This window comes from Mollisia scopiformis, assembly GCF_001500285.1.
Source record: "Mollisia scopiformis unplaced genomic scaffold LY89scaffold_4, whole genome shotgun sequence".
In the NCBI taxonomy this organism is placed as follows: domain Eukaryota; kingdom Fungi; phylum Ascomycota; class Leotiomycetes; order Helotiales; family Mollisiaceae; genus Mollisia; species Mollisia scopiformis.
The window spans coordinates 1610782-1627478 of NW_017263584.1; the positions used below are offsets into that span (position 1 = coordinate 1610782).

Below are 16697 nucleotides of genomic sequence, written 5' to 3' on the forward strand. Positions count from 1 at the left end.
GATTTCCTAGACTTTAAGTCCACTGGATCTCTGTCTCCGAGTCACGAACATGTACTAACCTCCACACAAGGAGAGTGTCCGCTAGAAAGTGAATGCTCCACACATGCTGACGGATGCTTTCAGATCTGATCTGGTTCTCAGAGACCCACAAACGGCCTCAGCAGGAGTGTTGCATGTTGAGACGAAAGCTTCCCTCTCTGCTGTTGTTATTATATTCATCTCCCATCCAAAGCGGGGCGCTGAGCACTGGAGTCTGTTGCACATCGCAACTTTCACATGTTCGTCGCACCTTCCAAGATTGCAGAGCGTGGAGATTTTGTTGCACGTCGTCTTGGCGGTCGTTCTTTCCCGAGTACATCAAACAATGACGAGTTCAGAGGAAGGAGGCCAAGTGCGGACAGCTTTCTCTTTGCCTTCGCTGGAGGTAAGTGTTTCTGGTTCTTTGCTAAAGACTAGACTCGATAATGGTTTCCTGGAAGGCAATGACGCTTCTGCCTCTAGAATTCGATACGGATTACTGCTGCCAGTGCTCGAGTCTCCAATGAGAAAAAGTGATCAAGGTTGGAAGTAGTCTAGGAATGGAAAGAGCGTTGAAGTAATGCGATATGCAACAAAAATAATTGAGAATAAGTCGGGAAAGAACTGCCCGACCTTGCGATGTGCAACAAAACTTGTGTAGATCTTCCAATAAAGGACGGCAAAGGTTGATCTTCTGAACACTGAGCAGCTTTAACAACGCATTCTTCTTCTCTTCTCACGAAACAAAACAACGAACTTCTATTGCCCAATGGGCAACTTCATCAATGCACGTTCTATTCTCACATCAACATACTACTTCTGCCTCATCTGTAAACCACGCAGTGTATAGTAAGTTCTAAAGCAATCTACTCCTTCCACATCAACCCCCTCAACCTCTCCTTCTCCTCCTCGCAACCGAAAATAACATCTATTGCCCCTCTAGCAAGCTCACAAATCTCCTGCCTCCCCAACCCAAAATGCTGCGCAATAAGCGAGTACTCATTCGAGAGACTGCTTCCAAAAACACCTACATCATCCGTCTATTCTCGTCAGCTTGCCTCTTTCCCCAAGAATTGAGAAAGGTGAACTCACACTCAAAGCAACAACACACTCCCCCCTCCCCCCATCCCACCACTCCCCAAAATGATGATCCCCAAACGACCCCGTAATCATCCTCGCATGCACATTACAACTCAAACACAATTCCAAACCTATCTTCCTCCTCCTAATCTCGCTCTTCACGTCCTCGGGCACGTTAATCACATGGCCAATCCTGTCCGGTTGGTAACTCAACATGGTCCAGAGTTCGTCTGGAGTCGTCGTTTGAGGCGCCTCGGCGAAGTGGATGGTGGTTTTGAGGCCAGCGGATCGAGCGGATGCGAAGGCGGGCGCGAAGAGGGAGACGGTGCCGGAGGTCGGGTCGCCGCAGAGGTCGATGCCTACGATGCCGTGGGAGCGGTGTTTTGTTGCGAGGGTTATTGCTTCTTGGGCCGCTATGGGATAGGAATCAGTACGGGACTTGGAAAAGTGCCGAAGGAGGGTTCTAAAGGTTCTTGGGGGCAAAGAGAGGGAGATACGTACTGGGGAGGTCGTTCCGGCGGTCGATGGAGAGGATGAGGGTTGTTTTTAGGGTGGAGGTGGCGTTTGAAGCGGAGATGCAGGAGAGGATTGTGGAGACGTAGTCTTCTTTTGTCATGTGCGAGGGGATTGCTCGTGGGGTTGTGCGGAGTTCGAGGTAAACTACGCCGTCCGAAGCGAAGTCTTGGAGGACGGAGTTGGTGGTGTAGATTAGGGAGTCCCGGTCGTTGCAGAGGCCGTAGATGTATTTGGAAAAGAGGGGAAAGAATCTGGGAGGGGAGATTAGCTTGGGAAGTGAAGCGAAGGGTGTCTCGTGATTAAGGAGGATTGGAAGTACATGAAAACATGATCTGTTCAGCTCGATGTATGGGAATCTTGAATGCTCTTCAAGATCCATCTTCATCTAAGCATCAAGCATATGAAACTAATAGCAACGCAGGGAATATCACTCACGTGTCGAGATTATAATCAAACTTACCCTCAGGCATCACAATCAAAGGATCCTCGAGCTCCGTCTCCCCTCTCTTTTTCTTCTGCACCCAAACCTCATGAAGACATTGCCGACTAATACTCCCACTCAGATGAGCATGCAACTAGATGACCCTCAGCCTTATGTCAGTCGGTCAGTCAAGCAAGCAAGCACTAGCCAGCATATTGCGTCTGCGGACGGCAACAAACGAGGTGCAGCCGCATCTGCATGCTTCTGACGTGGATGCATGTCTCAAATGACGGATGCGTTCTCACCTCAATCTTGGGCAGGGCCTTAAAGTCCATAGTACCGTAGTATTCGGGGCGGTAAATTTTGGTGTCTCTCTTCAATGCGGGATGGTTGAGGCTGAGACTATTGAATGGAAAATGGTTTCTGCTTTTGGGGTCGCTTACGGCATCAAGAGAGATTGGAAAGTGGGTTGGGCGTCGGACCGTTTGGGGAAGAGAGTTGTGCGCGACAAGAAGAGGAAAATGATAGGCTTATTTTTAACAGTATGGCTGAGACTTCACCACCCTCACCTCAAACTTTCCCATGAAGCAAGCCACTGCAGAACGAGATAGAGAGAGAGAGACAGAGGATCAAGGTTATTTTCGGTGCCGGTATGTGTGTGTGTACGGTGTATGTGATGTCTTGCTTGGAAAGATTAATGAATAATATTCGATTAAATCTCCGTTCCCTGCTGGTGGTTTCTGTTCTCGGGATGCCGTGGCGCACACTGGTGGCGGATGAGAGACCTGGTTCTCCCCCGACGGTTCTGATGGAGGTGTTCGTCTGGTCAATTGCACTGGACTGCCCGCTAACAGATTGGATTGGATTGGATTGGTTCATCTGCGGGCATACTGTCTGAAGCATGGGATCCGTGGGTCTTGGGACAGTGAAGGAGAGAGAAAGGGTGAACGAACCCCATACGAGTAATGAAGCACCTTAGCCTAGCCGATCTCGATACCTGATATGTAGCTTAATTATAAACTTTTGCACTTGAGGGGAATCATAATCTCGTCCCTTCGAATCCAAAAAGATTGATTGATACGGGGAGTTGTACAGGTGCGACATTCGTTCCCTCTACTCTGGCTTCTGGGAGGCGTGAGATGTTTCATGCAGAGCAGAGCGAGTACCGACGGTGGTGCTGCCTCCCCTTTTGGTGTGCCTACCAGGTTGCCCTCTGCATCGTTATTTAATCGTCTCCATCTTGCTGCAGGAGACGAGAAAGAAAGGCAAGTGAAAAACGCTGTGCCTGTGTAGCAGCAGTAGGTCAGCACTCACTATTCTTGGCCTCTGCACCGAGCACTTGCGTCGCCGTCGTGCAGGGCAGGCTTGGAAGATTATTTGCAGGGAGGAGCAGTAGAGTAGGTAATTTACTTGCGCTCTGACATTTCGGGCGAGTAAGATGGAAGATGATCGGCCAGAGAATGTTCTTCCTCCATTCTGATCTGAGTGAGTGAAGGCAATACCGAGCCGTGGTCATTATTGGCATCCCCATTAACCTTACCGTACCGCTGCAGCGTCTGTCTGCTGTCAGTCACTGCCACTGCATATCATTCATTGCACTACTTATTGCACCATCTTCAGACCGTTCTGCCGTTCCCCAGCTCTTGGTTTTAGTCGGTCGCAGTCGAGGAGAAGGGGAGGCAGCCAAGGAAGTGAGTTCGGGCTACCGTAGACGGAGACAGCCTCATCGTTGATCGCTCTTTGTCGGCAACTACCGTACCGTAGAATGTGTGTGTGAAGGAACTCTAGTCCGCTCAAGATCACAAAGCACATCTCCCACTTCTCGTCATCGTACTCATAGCAACCAACATTCTTCTCCCCCCCAACGAGAAGATTATACTGTCTGCACTGCATCGTACCGCAGCGCACGCAGAAATAAACCCACCCAGCGGTCGACCAGACCAGCCCAGCCCAGCCCAGTGCAGCCAGAGACCACTTAACCGAAGCTGCTAGTTCGGCCTCCACACCTCGATCCTCCCCAATCCAATCCAATTCCATCCACCCAGCACAACTCCAACGTCCGTCGCAACAACTCTCCTTCAATTGACCTTCATCAACCACCACGCTGCTGCATCGTCTGTGCCATTGAGAGCGCTTCTCCCGTCGCCGGCGATCCTCGACTGCGGTTTGCAACGACACAGTCACCAGCCTCGGGGAGCTATCTTCCGTTTGGCGCACCCCCCTACGTAGCCTCATTTCGACTCTCGGACGTCGTCAACGACACAGCTTCAGCTTACAATTTCAATTGCTCCTGAATACACACACAACCACCATGTCGAACGAAGTCTCGCCCGATCAGATGCAGGCGCGCATCCAGCAGGCCCGTCGCGAGGCCGAGAACCTCAAGGACAGGATAAAGCGAAAGAAGGATGAGCTGGCTGATGGAACGCGTGAGTGACCGATCCCTTCCCAAGCTCATCTCAATTGCGAGCATCCGCCATGCGCAGCCGCTCCAGACGTGAACTAATGATATTATCTAGTCTCTGGCATCGCTAGAAGTCAACAAGAAGCCCTCCCCAAGAACCAGATGATGAAGACCCGAAAAACATTGAAGGGACATCTCGCGAAGATATATGCCATGCATTGGTCGACCGATAGGAGACATCTCGTGTCAGCTTCACAAGACGGCAAACTTATCATCTGGGATGCGTATACGACTAACAAGGTCCATGCTATTCCTCTCCGATCATCGTGGGTTATGACCTGCGCCTATGCCCCCAGCGGAAATTACGTCGCTTGCGGTGGTCTCGACAATATTTGTTCGATTTACAACCTGAACTCGAACCGTGATGGCCCTACCCGCGTTGCCAGAGAACTCTCGGGACACTCTGGATACCTTTCTTGCTGTCGATTCATCAATGATAGGAGCATCCTCACCTCCTCTGGTGATATGACCTGTATGAAGTGGGACGTCGAGACCGGATCAAAGGTCACCGAGTTCGCGGATCATTTGGGAGACGTCATGAGCATCAGCATCAACCCCACAAACCAAAACACTTTCGTCTCTGGTGCTTGTGATGCTTTTGCTAAGTTGTGGGATATCCGTGCTGGCAAGGCTGTCCAAACCTTCGCTGGCCACGAATCCGATATCAATGCCATCCAGTTCTTCCCAGATGGTCACTCATTCGTCACTGGCTCTGATGATGCTACTTGCAGACTGTTTGATATCAGAGCAGATCGCGAATTGAACCAATATGGCGTATGTTTCACTTTCGATGTGCGTGGATTTATGCTGACAAAATACAGAGCGAGGCTATCCTGTGCGGTATTACTTCCGTAGCTACCTCCGTTTCTGGCAGACTCCTGTTCGCAGGTTACGATGACTTTGAGTGCAAGGTAAGCTGGACATACATAAGGCTGGAATACAGAGGCTGATGAATAATTTAGGTCTGGGATATCACTCGTGGTGAGAAGGTTGGCTCATTGGTTGGCCACGACAACCGAGTCAGTTGCTTGGGTGTTAGTAACGACGGCATGAGTTTGTGCACTGGATCTTGGGATTCATTGGTATGTCCAACCCCGCGGTCTCTTCTTCAAGTTCTCACTAACTTCTCTGCAGCTCAAAATCTGGGCTATGTGAGGTGTATAACTCCGACAACTGCGGACGGTATTCCCCCATCGAGTTGTGCAGAGCAATTCGAGGCTCCTATCCACCGAAATCCGACCACATCTACAGATTCCTCTAATCACTCACACCCGATACCTTAATACACCCTGTTAATCTCTGCAACTGGGGCGTATATTGGACGACGTTATGAAACCACTCCATGCCTTTGCGAAGCAGGTGTTCGTTGCTGGACTTTGGATCGAAACCCAGCGTGAAGATCCAGTCGGCTGGTTGCGAGATCTGAATTCTGTGCTGAATAATTCTTCTTTTCCCAGTATCTTTGTTCGTATGGGCGGTTCTTATTGCATTGCCTGCTGCTCTCTTTTTTTGCCGGGGCGCCTTTTGCTCAGGCTCTTCGCGATGATATCCTACCGAGACATCTGGTTCCAGGCCCCAACCTTCGTCCCATCACCCCCGTTGCCTCTTTTTCCTTTCTCTCCATGTCGTTTTTCATTGCCCAAATACTACAAAAAGCTTGAGTTGTCTCGGTGGGGGTGGTCTGCTGTTGTTGTTGCTGCTTCTGTTGTGCGTGTTGGGGGAGGGAGGCGAGTTGGGGGTTGTTGCGTGGGTTTCTGTCGAAATATTTATGTCTTGTGTGTGTTTAAGAATTCCAGAGGCCTGCACGGTACCTTGGGTATGTGTAGATAAGTCAACTTGGGCGTGGCATGAATGAAGCAGCGGAGAGGGAGGGGGCGCGAGAGAGAAGAGACTGTTGGACCTTTTTCCAAGCGTTTGTTTGCTGCTTCTTCGTCATTACACCTTGATATTGGCGTCGGGATGAATAACAGACAAACAATGCTTGTAACATAGTCTTAAGATGCATCCTCCATAGAAAATAATTGTGTAGGGAAAATCTTCCTGTTCTTCTCCACGGTGATACGGACGAATGCAGTTTCGTGTGCTGTTCTACGGGATCCCGGCCTGCCTTTTTATCTATGTAAAGGGAAGAGAGAGAATATGTTTCCCTGATATACCATCGATGCCAGGTACTTAGGTAGGTACTGTATCTAGCCCGTCACCAATGTTTGGGGCGTTGGAACGGGCGTGTGGGGACGGACGGCACTTGGTTTTCTATCTGTCTACGTCTGTCTACGTACGTATCTTGACTACTACGAATGTGGAGATGATGCTGATTCGGGGAATTTCTTGCTGTGGCTGTTACAGGAAGCGGAGGCTTGCATATATGGCGGGATATTCCCACTAGTGGTTGCAAATCATGGTTGAGGTGAATATGATGGAGGAGGGGAGGGCAGATTGTTTTGATGTTTTCACGTTTCAGGGTTTCGAGGGACGGGATTGTGATTGTGATTGGGAGAGGTTGAGGCTACGAGCTACTGCAAGGTTTTGTGTGTGTGAAACGGAAACGGCGGAGGGCGCTACTGTGAGATGGTGGTGGAGGAGAATGGAGGGCTGGGATTTTTGTGGTGGGGTGTGTGTGTGTGTGTGTGTGTGGCTTCTTTTTACTTTGATGACTGACTGAGTGAGTGAGTGGGAAGCGAGCAGGAATTAGAAATGGAAATGGAAATGGAATAGGAAATGTATGGATAGAGGGAGGGATGAGATTCAGGATTAGGGTAGATAGACCGTACCACATCCTGAAGCGCTTCAGTTAATATATGTACCCTCATCTAACACCCGTCCGTCCCTCGCTCCTCCCCGTCTTTGTACATCATGTCCCCTTTCGGGCATACAATACATATTTATCAGAGAGAGAAACGAAACAAACGACCACCAACCGGTCAAAGCTCGCTCGCTCGCGTCTAGATCGGGTAGAAGGGAAAATCAGCAAAGTTCGCTCTGACGTGTGATTGATAGGTACAGTATGACAGGATGAGGGACGCGGCACCATGTGGCATCTGGAAAGGATGTCTTGCGAAGGGGGGGGGGGGGTGCGGTGAGGTCGGCGGCTTGTACCTCCTTTCTCGAGTCCCGGTCGTAAGGTACCGAAAGGAAGGAAGGCCACAATAATAATAATTAATAATAATAGTCAGTCCTGGTGGTCCCTTTACGCATGCATCATCAGCGAAGCGGATCTTAACATTCGTACATACGTTTTTCTCGTGTAGCACTGCGAATACCAATTTCTTTCTCCTCCCTTTTTTGGAATTTGTTGTGGCTTCAACAGCCTAATCACGGCACTCACTTTTCGAACCGGGGTACGTACATATTATTTTCGTTATTGCAGCGCAAAGGCATAAGAGCCGTGGTATGGTGTGGTGCTAAGGCTAAGATTTTCTTCGTACGCATTGTGCTGAAACAACTCCTTACAGATCTTACATCACCTCCTTTCTCCCCCTACGCGGCACCGAGCTCACAGCACCGCACACGCGAACGTTCCTATTCTTGGCTGCTTGACCTGCGGACCCGACCTCTAACAGCGAGCGGGTCTTATTCAGCCGAGGATTGCTTTGCTTCACAGCACCTCCTGGTCGAGGAATTGGCATTGAGCGTGGACTGGGAACCCTGGATCGAGGAGAGAAAGACGGACGGATCCACTCCTTCCTTCTTCTAGAAGCATTGCATTACCGTTCTCTTGCTTCTTTCATTCTTTCTTCCCCTCCCTTTCTCTCCCCCTGCTGCCACCAGCCACGAGAGCAGAGTCACACCAGAACGAACGAACGAACCCGTTCCCACACCACATATAAAACCACCCATCCACCCCCTCCCGCCAACCTCCCCTTCAGAATGGCCTCCAAAACAGCAGCCCAAGAGGAATTCGACGCCATCATCGACAAAGCATCCCGGACCACCACCTCCAACACACACCACCCCTCCGACCTCACCGACTACAAATCCGACCACCTGCCCCTCGACCCCGAGGACCGAGACGAAGAAACCCTCTTCCGCGAATCCAAACTCGACCAGACCATGCGGATCCCGCTCCTCGACCCCCGCGGCGGCCCCATGCACCTCCCGCACCGCTCCTTCGACTCGGGGCGCACGACGGGCGTCAAAGGCGTCATCGCCGACGCGCGATCCTTCGAAGAGGCGCGGCGGAACGGGAGCTGGAGTCGCGAGCGGAGTCGGGAGCAGCAGAAGAGCAGTAGTAAGCGGGCGAGCACGGCGACGTTTTTGAAGGAGGATGGAGAGGGCAGCGCGAGTGAGGACGAGGAGTTTATTGAGCGGTGGAGACAGCAGAGACGGCAGGAGTTGATGAGTGAGGGGAGAGATGTTAGGAATCGGAGGACGAGTCCGAGTGTGCGGCGCTATGGGCGGTTTGATGAGGTGGATGCGTTGGGGTATTTGGATGCTATTGAGAAGGTGACGCGGGATACTGTTGTGGTGGTTTTTGTTTACGATTCTGAGGTTTGTATATCCTTCCTTTCCCCTTCCCTTTACATTAAAATATGCAAGAAAGAGTAAAAGCTAATGAGGATAAACAAACAGTGTCCCGTCTCCCAACTAATATCAGACGCCCTCACACCCCTCGTCCCCATGAACCCAAGCATCCACTTCGTCCGCGTGCACTACACGGACATCGAGTTCGACAACGCCGGCGTGCCGGCCATCCTGGCGTACAAGAACCAGGGCGACCTGTTTGCGAACCTGACGTACATCATTGATCAGATCCCCGACGATACACTGTTCGATACCCGCGCGCTGGAGAACGTGTTAAGGAAGAATGGGATTTTGTGATTTCTTTCTCTTCTTCTCTTCTCTTCGACTTCGACTACTTCTATGTATGGTATGGTCTTGGGCTATTTTTTCACCCCTCCTATGGCGAAGAAGATGGATATGTATGGGATGAGCATTACTGTTGTATTGTACTATATGATAGCGAGCAAGCGAGCAAGGGAGCGGGCGTACTACGAGATATAGACATGCATGGATGGGCGGGAATTTGGGGGGTTGACTGATTGTTTGACTTGATATTTTCCTTCGCTCGCACGCACGATACCAAATCAAAAAATAAATACCCTCTCTCTCTCTCTCTCTCTCTCTCTCTCTCTCTCTCTCACTTCCTCACACAAAAAAAAATCTCCTATCTGTCTCAAGATCAGATGTCACACTAACACACGCGGGAGAGCCCGTGTCCAACGTGACGTGACGGAGGCTAATTCTTAGTCTGGTGTCTAGGAAAGTTTATCTCGTTTCACTTCAGTCTGGGAGGTGACATTGAATTGAGTCTAGCCTGTGCGAGGGAAGGTATAGACGAATCGGATGGGATGAAATGGAATGTCATTCATTGAGATAGGTATGTATGTATAGCGAGCGTGATGTCGTACGTACACGAACTAACACTAATGATTTCTAGTAGTAAGTTTTTTCTGCTTTTCTTTTCGTGGGATTATATCCAAAGCTCCTGAACTCCGAATCGTGGAATTGGTGAAAGAAAAGAAGTGAAGTAAAATGAAGGAAACGCCAAACACCTCTGCGCTGAGACCGAAGTACAAGTAAAGACAGTCAGACAGAACCTAAAAACTACCATCCCCAAAAGTAGGAGCATCTAGCGCCATGAAGTCCAAAAGATCCATACCACCAATGTTGACACCCTCTGCCGTTTGGGTGACACCTTGATCATTAATATGCTGATAGAACGCTGTTCCCGGTGGGAGATACCACATCTCATTATTACCATTAGCGTTCCAATCGCCGGCCGCGGATCCAAAGACATCCTGCATGTCGCCGTAATTGGATCCGGGAGCTTGGTTGTATGGCGTTCCTGGAGCGGGGAAGAAAGATCCGGAGTTCAGATCGAACGGGGTGGCTGAGACATTGAGATCTGTCATAACACAGTTTAGTATGATGTTTATTAAGTTTGAGGGGAATGTGAGACGAACCTGTGTTACCCATATAATTTGGTGTTCCGGCATTCCATTCTCGGATCATGTCCGCCTGTTCCGCTTTCGTCCTCTTTGCGTTTGGGTCTTGGTGCATGACTGGACTGCGATTTCTGCTGACATTCTCGAGTGGCGGTGGGGGACCCGTTGGGGCGCTGATGAAGCGACTGCGAAGACGTGATGTAAGTGTTTCAAGGAGATCTGCAAAACGGATACCAAGATGAACGTCGTCGACGACGCAGTTTCGTAAAGCATCCACTGCTTTATCCATCAAGCCTATGCTGATTTCAACATCAGCCTTAGAGGCGCCAAGTGCAAATGTCTTGAGCAAGAACATGGCACCGCTGATGATGCGGAAATAGCTGCGAACAGGTGCGTGTTTGAGATAATCCCCTGGCAGCAGTCCTTCCACAACGGTTCTGAGAAGGTTTCGACTACCATCAACTACCTCACGAACATACTCTTGGTCTGCTTTGTAAAAGCCGCCGAGTCTGGCAAGTGGAAGCTTTCCGTAATAGTTCTGGGTTTCTGGAGAGAGAACATTTCCATTGGCTGCTCCGGATCCAGTCGCCCCAGCGGTATTGGAAGTGTTACCAGCGTTATTCGTACACCTCTCTACGACGGCCTGCAATGAGAGCGAGTTGACGTAGATTCGGACATACTCATACTCGATGGAAAGGATATGTCGCATATAGGGAGGAAGTCGGAATCTTTCAAACTCCTTCCGCCATCCATTGAGTAAAGGCTGGAACTCTTTCAAGAGTTCTACATAACTGCCATCTTGAATGATCTTGGTTGTGTACTGTCTTGACTTGAACAGTTTCTCATTGCCAATCCGCATGGCATTGCTGATACCTGCCCAACAGTGTATGATCTGATCATCCAGCTCTAAATCTGGAATATAGCTGAATGCGTTTGATACAGATGTATTCGTCTCAGGGGTCTTGCCTTCCATGGATGCTCGTCTCTTACGAGGAGCAAAGACGGTATCTGTGTTTCGCAGATTCTCAGGTACCATGTTCGTCCATCCTAAGCGACCGGCAAGCTGAGTGACATATATCAGAAGTAGTCTCTTGATTCTCCGAGCTCTTTGTTGATATGCTTCGTCTTCATACTCTGGTCGTGTCATCTCGCCACCTGCAGCTAATAGCTCCTCGATATTATCGAAGACACCGAGTTCATACGAAAGACCCATAGCCGTACTGAGAAGCATCCAACACATACGATCACTTCTCCAGGCTGGTTCCAACCAACTCTCGATCCTCTTGCCTCCAACACCTCTAGGAACCCGAGCACCTGCTTCGTCATCCGTGCTATAAGTATCTGAAATCTCATAGGACGGAAGCATGAGCTCGTCCGTAGCCTCAGCAGGCGGAAAGTGAAGAGCACGTGGATGCCATTCCGTAAGCATCATTAGACTCTCGATCGTACCCAATGTCCTGAGACTTCCCTTTCTAAGACCTCGCCACGGCGCCGTGCTAGATGTTTGGGCTTCCGCATCTGCTCCTGACCCACAGAATCCACCACCGAAGGCTTCTTGACCCCAAAGACATCTCTCAATCATACCTCTGAGGTAAGTCCAGAGCTGTTCGTGAATAGCATGTGACCTGCAATGACCACCAGGACCCGTCATCTGCTTGTATCGGGATGAAATTGTAAGAAGGGTGACGGTCAAGATGGGCTCCTCGGTAAGTAATGTCGGGTGAGTGCCAGGATCCTTGAACGTAGGAGGGGAGATAGGAGTTAATGGAGACAAGTACGTGTAATAGCTAGTCAAGTCAGTTACGCTCGAGTTTGAGAGGTATGGTTCGTACTAGTCAATATAGTCAATGGCTTCCGGTGGTGTGAACCATCCTGCTCGGACGAATCTAAATCGTGACCATGCCTTAATTGCATCCTTATAACCTTGTTCTTGAGTTCTCTCGGGTCTGTCGATACCCTCAGTTACTAGAGCAGGATCGATTGCGGTTTCGCGTCTCTCCGGAGGTCGCATAAAGTTATCCGGAAAAGCTTGATTGCTACTTCGTGATGGTGGAGGAAGGGATTGGTGTAAGGAGGGATTGTTGCCCACAACAGGTGAAAGTTGGCTATTGTTATTACTTCGCTCTCTTTTGTGACCAGGGTGGTCTCCTTGGGTAGCCTTGTAGAGAAGATCAAGAGCATCGTGAGGGCCTGAAGAAAGTTAGTCGTGTATCTCATGATTGAAGTCTGTCATATTCAGAAACAAGAGAGATTTCTCAATTGTCCACTACAATATCGAGGGGACAATGTGCATTATATTGTGAGACATTCCAAAAATAAGGAAGCCTTTGGAGGCTTACAGCTGAACAATGCCGATTGTCCAACGACCATCTTCAAGACGACAACGGAAAGTAGAGATTGGCTCACCATAAACTTCCTGTCGCATCACCTCTTGGGCTTCCGGATTATCGAGCTGAGTATTCGATCCATCTCCATACTCCTCATTCCGGTGTTCGTTATCGCCCTGATTCGGTCGGCGCAAGGGTTGTGGACGTCCAATCGATCCGCCAGGCGTCAGTGGTGGTCCAGGGACCGTAGGACTCTCGTTGTAGGATACAGGTGCACGAGCAGGAGCTCCCATTGAAGATTGCCGTCCAGGAGCTGGCGGCGAACCTTGTGCCATCTTCCTGCCATTTCGGACCATATAATCATCTTGGTCGTATCCATCGAGGCTATCGGTGCCACCATCGTCGTGCTTCCGCTTTCTTCTCGTCGCAGAGAAGAAGCACTCTTTGCTTTCTCTTCTGCATCGTACACAGGGTGGGTCGCTAGGGTTATCGACGCTTCCCAAGTCGCATTTCACTTTGCGCCGACGACATGGTATGCAAGCTTGGTAGACTCTCTTGTGCTGTGGAGGTTGTCCTTGGGGTTGCGGGGCTGCGGGGGACGCACTCGAGCCATTGGAGCTGTCAGCATGCAGAGGGTACTGCAATGTCCTGGACTAAATGAAACATTAGCTATAAGCTGTATGTAAGATTGACTTGCTGTGTTGTATTACCTGGGTATCATAGCTTGGTGTGGACTGCATTTCGATGGCAAGAAGAGGTGGCTACTGTCGGCTGAGGTTTGTATCGGATGGAAGGGTTGATGAAGTCCGGGAAATATTGTACAACTGAATCGCATAAATTGTGCTGACTGTCACCGAAATCCCATGATCGTGTGAAACACTGAAGCGATGGAAACGGCCGAAGGAAGTTGTTGATGCTGGAGATCTGAAGCTTGCGATTGAAGATTGTAATGGAAATTCATGACCGTTATCTTGCCTTCCGTTCTGGTAAGGCTGCATTGCGCCTGTTATTTTTGTGTCACATGCACGGGAGTCTGAAGATCAGGGATTAAGCCGTCTAGAGCCAGGAAAGATATTGATTAGTTTAGTACAGACTTATTGAGCGAATACGAGAATGACCATGAACTGTGTGGATTTGAATTGTTATTATTGTGATTTTTATCAAAGATATACCTTCCATAAGGGCTTTTCGAGCAGGCAACGTGGGCGCTAGTACCACAGACTGCAAAGAAAGGAAGTATTCCTACGGACTACAGGTAGACAAATGAATTTCAGATCTTTTTTCTCTCTCTCGAAGGTTCTCATTATCTCTATAATCGTACAGCACTTCTTTTCAACCGGGCCACTTGTATACGGTGACTTTGAAGTGGTCTGATTCCATTTTCATGGTACTGACTGGTGGTATTTCAGAAGACTTCCCTGGACAGGTCAATAGCTTCATTGCCGACATAACGACCAAGTGCTTTGGCAAGAGCTTTTGTTGCCCGACAAGATGATCATGTCTTCTACCATTCGTTACCATTGTTCATCCGCGGCATGGCAATGTCCCAATAGTCATCTTCTTGGTTGGGCACAGCCGGAGGTAAATTCCAGCCGATAAGGAGGAGTTTCACCAGCCGTCAAAATTGCCAAATCCTCCAGACTTGATCTTCTTCTTGACCGGCTCCGAGTCAAGCACGTCATCCTCGACATGCTTATTATTGGTTGTATCTGCCGCAGCGGCCTTCAAGTATTTGCCTACCCCACCAGATTGGTCTGTTTGTACGACAGTGCCATCATTCCTGATTCGCTTGCCGGTCCACGTCGTCTTATCGTCTTCCGTACCACCATGCTTCTTAATCTCCTCTTTTTGCTTCTCCTGATCGTCCTTCTCTCGCTTTTGCTTCTGAAACTCTTCGAAAGGATCAACAAAGACAACAACGTTCTCCATCACGATGTCGTCTAGAGGTCGGTTGCCGTCATCAACTGGAGCATTCTCCAGCTTTTGCAATACATCCAAGCCACCAACAACGCGACCAAATATTGTATGCTTCCGATCGAGGTGCTTTGCAGCTTTGTATGTAATGAAGAATTGACTCGAATTTGTATTCTTTCCCTTGTTGGCCATGCTCATGACGCCTCTTGCATCGTGTGTAAGAGGTCCATCGAATTCGTCCTGGAAATTCTTACCCCAGATACTGCTGCCTCCTTTGCCCGTACCTGTGGGATCACCACCTTGGATCATGAAATTCCTGATATTTCGGTGAAACTTGACACCGTTGTAGTAGCCTTTCTTTGCTAGGTGGACGAAATTCCAAACAGCTCTTGGTGCTGTCTCTGTCTGGAGCTCGATGTTGATAGAACCCAGATTAGTCTCAATACGAGCATATCCTTTGATCTTAACCCTTTTTGGCCGAAGCATGTACTCCTCATCACTGAGTAATGCCCTTTCTCCACTCGTTTCGGGTGTCAGTCCAGTGGAAGTAAAACTTGCCGCTGCTTTTCCAGTCGTGTACTGAGCCGCATTGTAAGCCATTTTCTTCTCCTGTACCATCGACGGTCTTGGCGCAGAATTTGCTTGTCCAGTCTTTATCATGGCCTTCGATCGATTGATGTCTCCACCTGCTTCTCTTTCTCTCCTCGCCTTCTCCACTGCCTCTTTTGCCCTTAAGACTTTGTTTCCGACCCGTCCAAGCGCATCGATATTCACGCTGCCCTTCTTCCTCTCTTCTTCTTGTTCCTTGGTGAGCACAGTCTCCCCGTCTTTCAAGAACTTGAATTGGCTTAGATCTCGACTCTCAATATTCTGCGGATCCTGTAGCGTGATAATATCTGATCTGCCGAACTCTCGATCATCGACCAAATCTAACCACATCTTCGGCTTAATGTTCAACCTCTCGACAGTCTCCCAAGCAAAGACGTTCGCCTCACTACCATGCCTGATAGCCACGATATGGGTATTATCCGTGAAGACCTTAAATGTAACAGGATCGACCATTTCGCCTTTCCCATCGCCGGCTCCACCTCCGCCATCATGCGCGTCTGTGTCTCCGTTTCGTGCAAAATTGAGCTTAATAAGCTCTTTATCCTTTAATGGCTTCCCTGTGACAGGATTCGTTCCATGTTTTTCCAACCATTGACTTATGACTTCAACGTCGAATATCGTGCCTTCTGCGGTGCAGACAGGATGCTTGAAAGGCTGGAGACTCGCGGCGCAGAAGTTGAAGGGTAGTCTTTTGAAGTTCGCGCCGTTTGGGGCCTTCTGCGATACATTCGAGCCAGCGCTGGCAGAGTATGCGTCGGAAGAGGACCACTCTGAGTGTGTAATCTACTACAATGTGAGCAACGATTCCACAGGAGTTGCCAAAGGAAGCTTTGGCTTCTCATGAGATTTGGTGCTATTGTACTCACATAGAGCTTGTCAGTGCCTACAACGAGAATCAGCATCTGCCCGTAATCGTACTTTGAGGCGAAAGTATGCGACTTACCTTTTCCCATTTTGAAGATGTGCCCTGGCCAAGGTTGCTTGGCTGAAGGTTGTTTTGAGGTTGTTAACTCCTTGAAATTCTCCGGATCTCATCTTATCTTATCTTAGCCCCTAAGCTTGAAAATCTACACGCCCAGCTTTTCTGTGATTCGCTGTGAAGTCGACACCTTCCAGCAAAACTAGCGCCGCACTGAAAGCTGTTCTGCTGTGATCCCGGAGGGACTTTAATCCGAAGCCTTTCACGAAAAGAACACGGCTCTAGATAGTGAAATGTTTATTGATTCAATCGCTTTCAACCTCACACTTGTGCTCTCACCTCAAACTGTGAAAGAACGAGATGTTAACTCTGTCGTGAACACATGTTCATATCTTTCTTGGGAGCAAAGGTATTGGCTGTCCCTTGGTCTTTGAGCACATAAAGCTATGGCTCTGCATCCAGTTGGGGAATGCCCAACTTTTCC

At 49.3% G+C, this 16697-nt stretch overlaps 7 protein-coding genes across 7 annotated transcripts; 3 read left to right on the forward strand and 4 right to left on the reverse strand.

The window, feature by feature from the left end:
* Positions 1-884: 884 nt before the first annotated feature.
* On the reverse strand, positions 885-2370 carry LY89DRAFT_694487 (Metallo-dependent hydrolase; the record flags this gene model as incomplete). The annotated part of the gene is made up of 5 exons (XM_018216708.1): positions 885-1058; positions 1111-1511; positions 1600-1865; positions 2050-2189; positions 2341-2370. 5 exons carry the CDS (start codon positions 2368-2370, stop codon positions 885-887), a joined length of 1011 nt encoding a protein of 336 aa, XP_018076461.1.
* Positions 2371-3523: 1153 nt separating this feature from the next.
* Positions 3524-4435, reverse strand: LY89DRAFT_394314 (uncharacterized protein). The gene is made up of 2 exons (XM_018207215.1): positions 3638-4435; positions 3524-3591 (listed from the first exon to the last, which is right to left on the reverse strand). The coding sequence occupies exon 1, from the start codon at positions 4268-4270 to the stop codon at positions 3638-3640; it is 633 nt and encodes a 210-aa protein (XP_018076462.1). The 5' UTR covers positions 4271-4435; the 3' UTR covers positions 3524-3591.
* Positions 3957-5741, forward strand: LY89DRAFT_394283 (guanine nucleotide-binding protein beta subunit). The gene is made up of 5 exons (XM_018207214.1): positions 3957-4464; positions 4555-5273; positions 5321-5410; positions 5462-5581; positions 5634-5741. The coding sequence occupies exons 1-5, from the start codon at positions 4347-4349 to the stop codon at positions 5652-5654; spliced, it is 1068 nt and encodes a 355-aa protein (XP_018076463.1). The 5' UTR covers positions 3957-4346; the 3' UTR covers positions 5655-5741.
* Positions 5742-6528, forward strand: LY89DRAFT_394368 (uncharacterized protein). Its single transcript, XM_018207216.1, has 2 exons — positions 5742-6123; positions 6251-6528. The coding sequence occupies exons 1-2, from the start codon at positions 5829-5831 to the stop codon at positions 6352-6354; spliced, it is 399 nt and encodes a 132-aa protein (XP_018076464.1). The 5' UTR covers positions 5742-5828; the 3' UTR covers positions 6355-6528.
* A 1838-nt stretch (positions 6529-8366) lies between these two features.
* On the forward strand, positions 8367-9317 carry LY89DRAFT_576816 (putative Phosducin-like protein; the record flags this gene model as incomplete). Its single annotated transcript, XM_018208857.1, has 2 exons — positions 8367-8987; positions 9069-9317. The coding sequence occupies 2 exons, from the start codon at positions 8367-8369 to the stop codon at positions 9315-9317; spliced, it is 870 nt and encodes a 289-aa protein (XP_018076465.1).
* Positions 9318-9844: 527 nt separating this feature from the next.
* Positions 9845-13890, reverse strand: LY89DRAFT_638317 (uncharacterized protein). Its single transcript, XM_018211567.1, has 5 exons — positions 13482-13890; positions 12851-13424; positions 12277-12634; positions 10463-12231; positions 9845-10404 (listed from the first exon to the last, which is right to left on the reverse strand). The coding sequence occupies exons 1-5, from the start codon at positions 13509-13511 to the stop codon at positions 10097-10099; spliced, it is 3039 nt and encodes a 1012-aa protein (XP_018076466.1). The 5' UTR covers positions 13512-13890; the 3' UTR covers positions 9845-10096.
* A 31-nt stretch (positions 13891-13921) lies between these two features.
* LY89DRAFT_638320 (peptidyl-prolyl cis-trans isomerase-like protein-like 2) lies at positions 13922-16383 on the reverse strand. Its single transcript, XM_018211568.1, has 3 exons — positions 16238-16383; positions 16161-16177; positions 13922-16077 (listed from the first exon to the last, which is right to left on the reverse strand). Exons 1-3 carry the CDS (start codon positions 16245-16247, stop codon positions 14380-14382), a joined length of 1725 nt encoding a protein of 574 aa, XP_018076467.1. The 5' UTR covers positions 16248-16383; the 3' UTR covers positions 13922-14379.
* Positions 16384-16697: the final 314 nt, after the last annotated feature.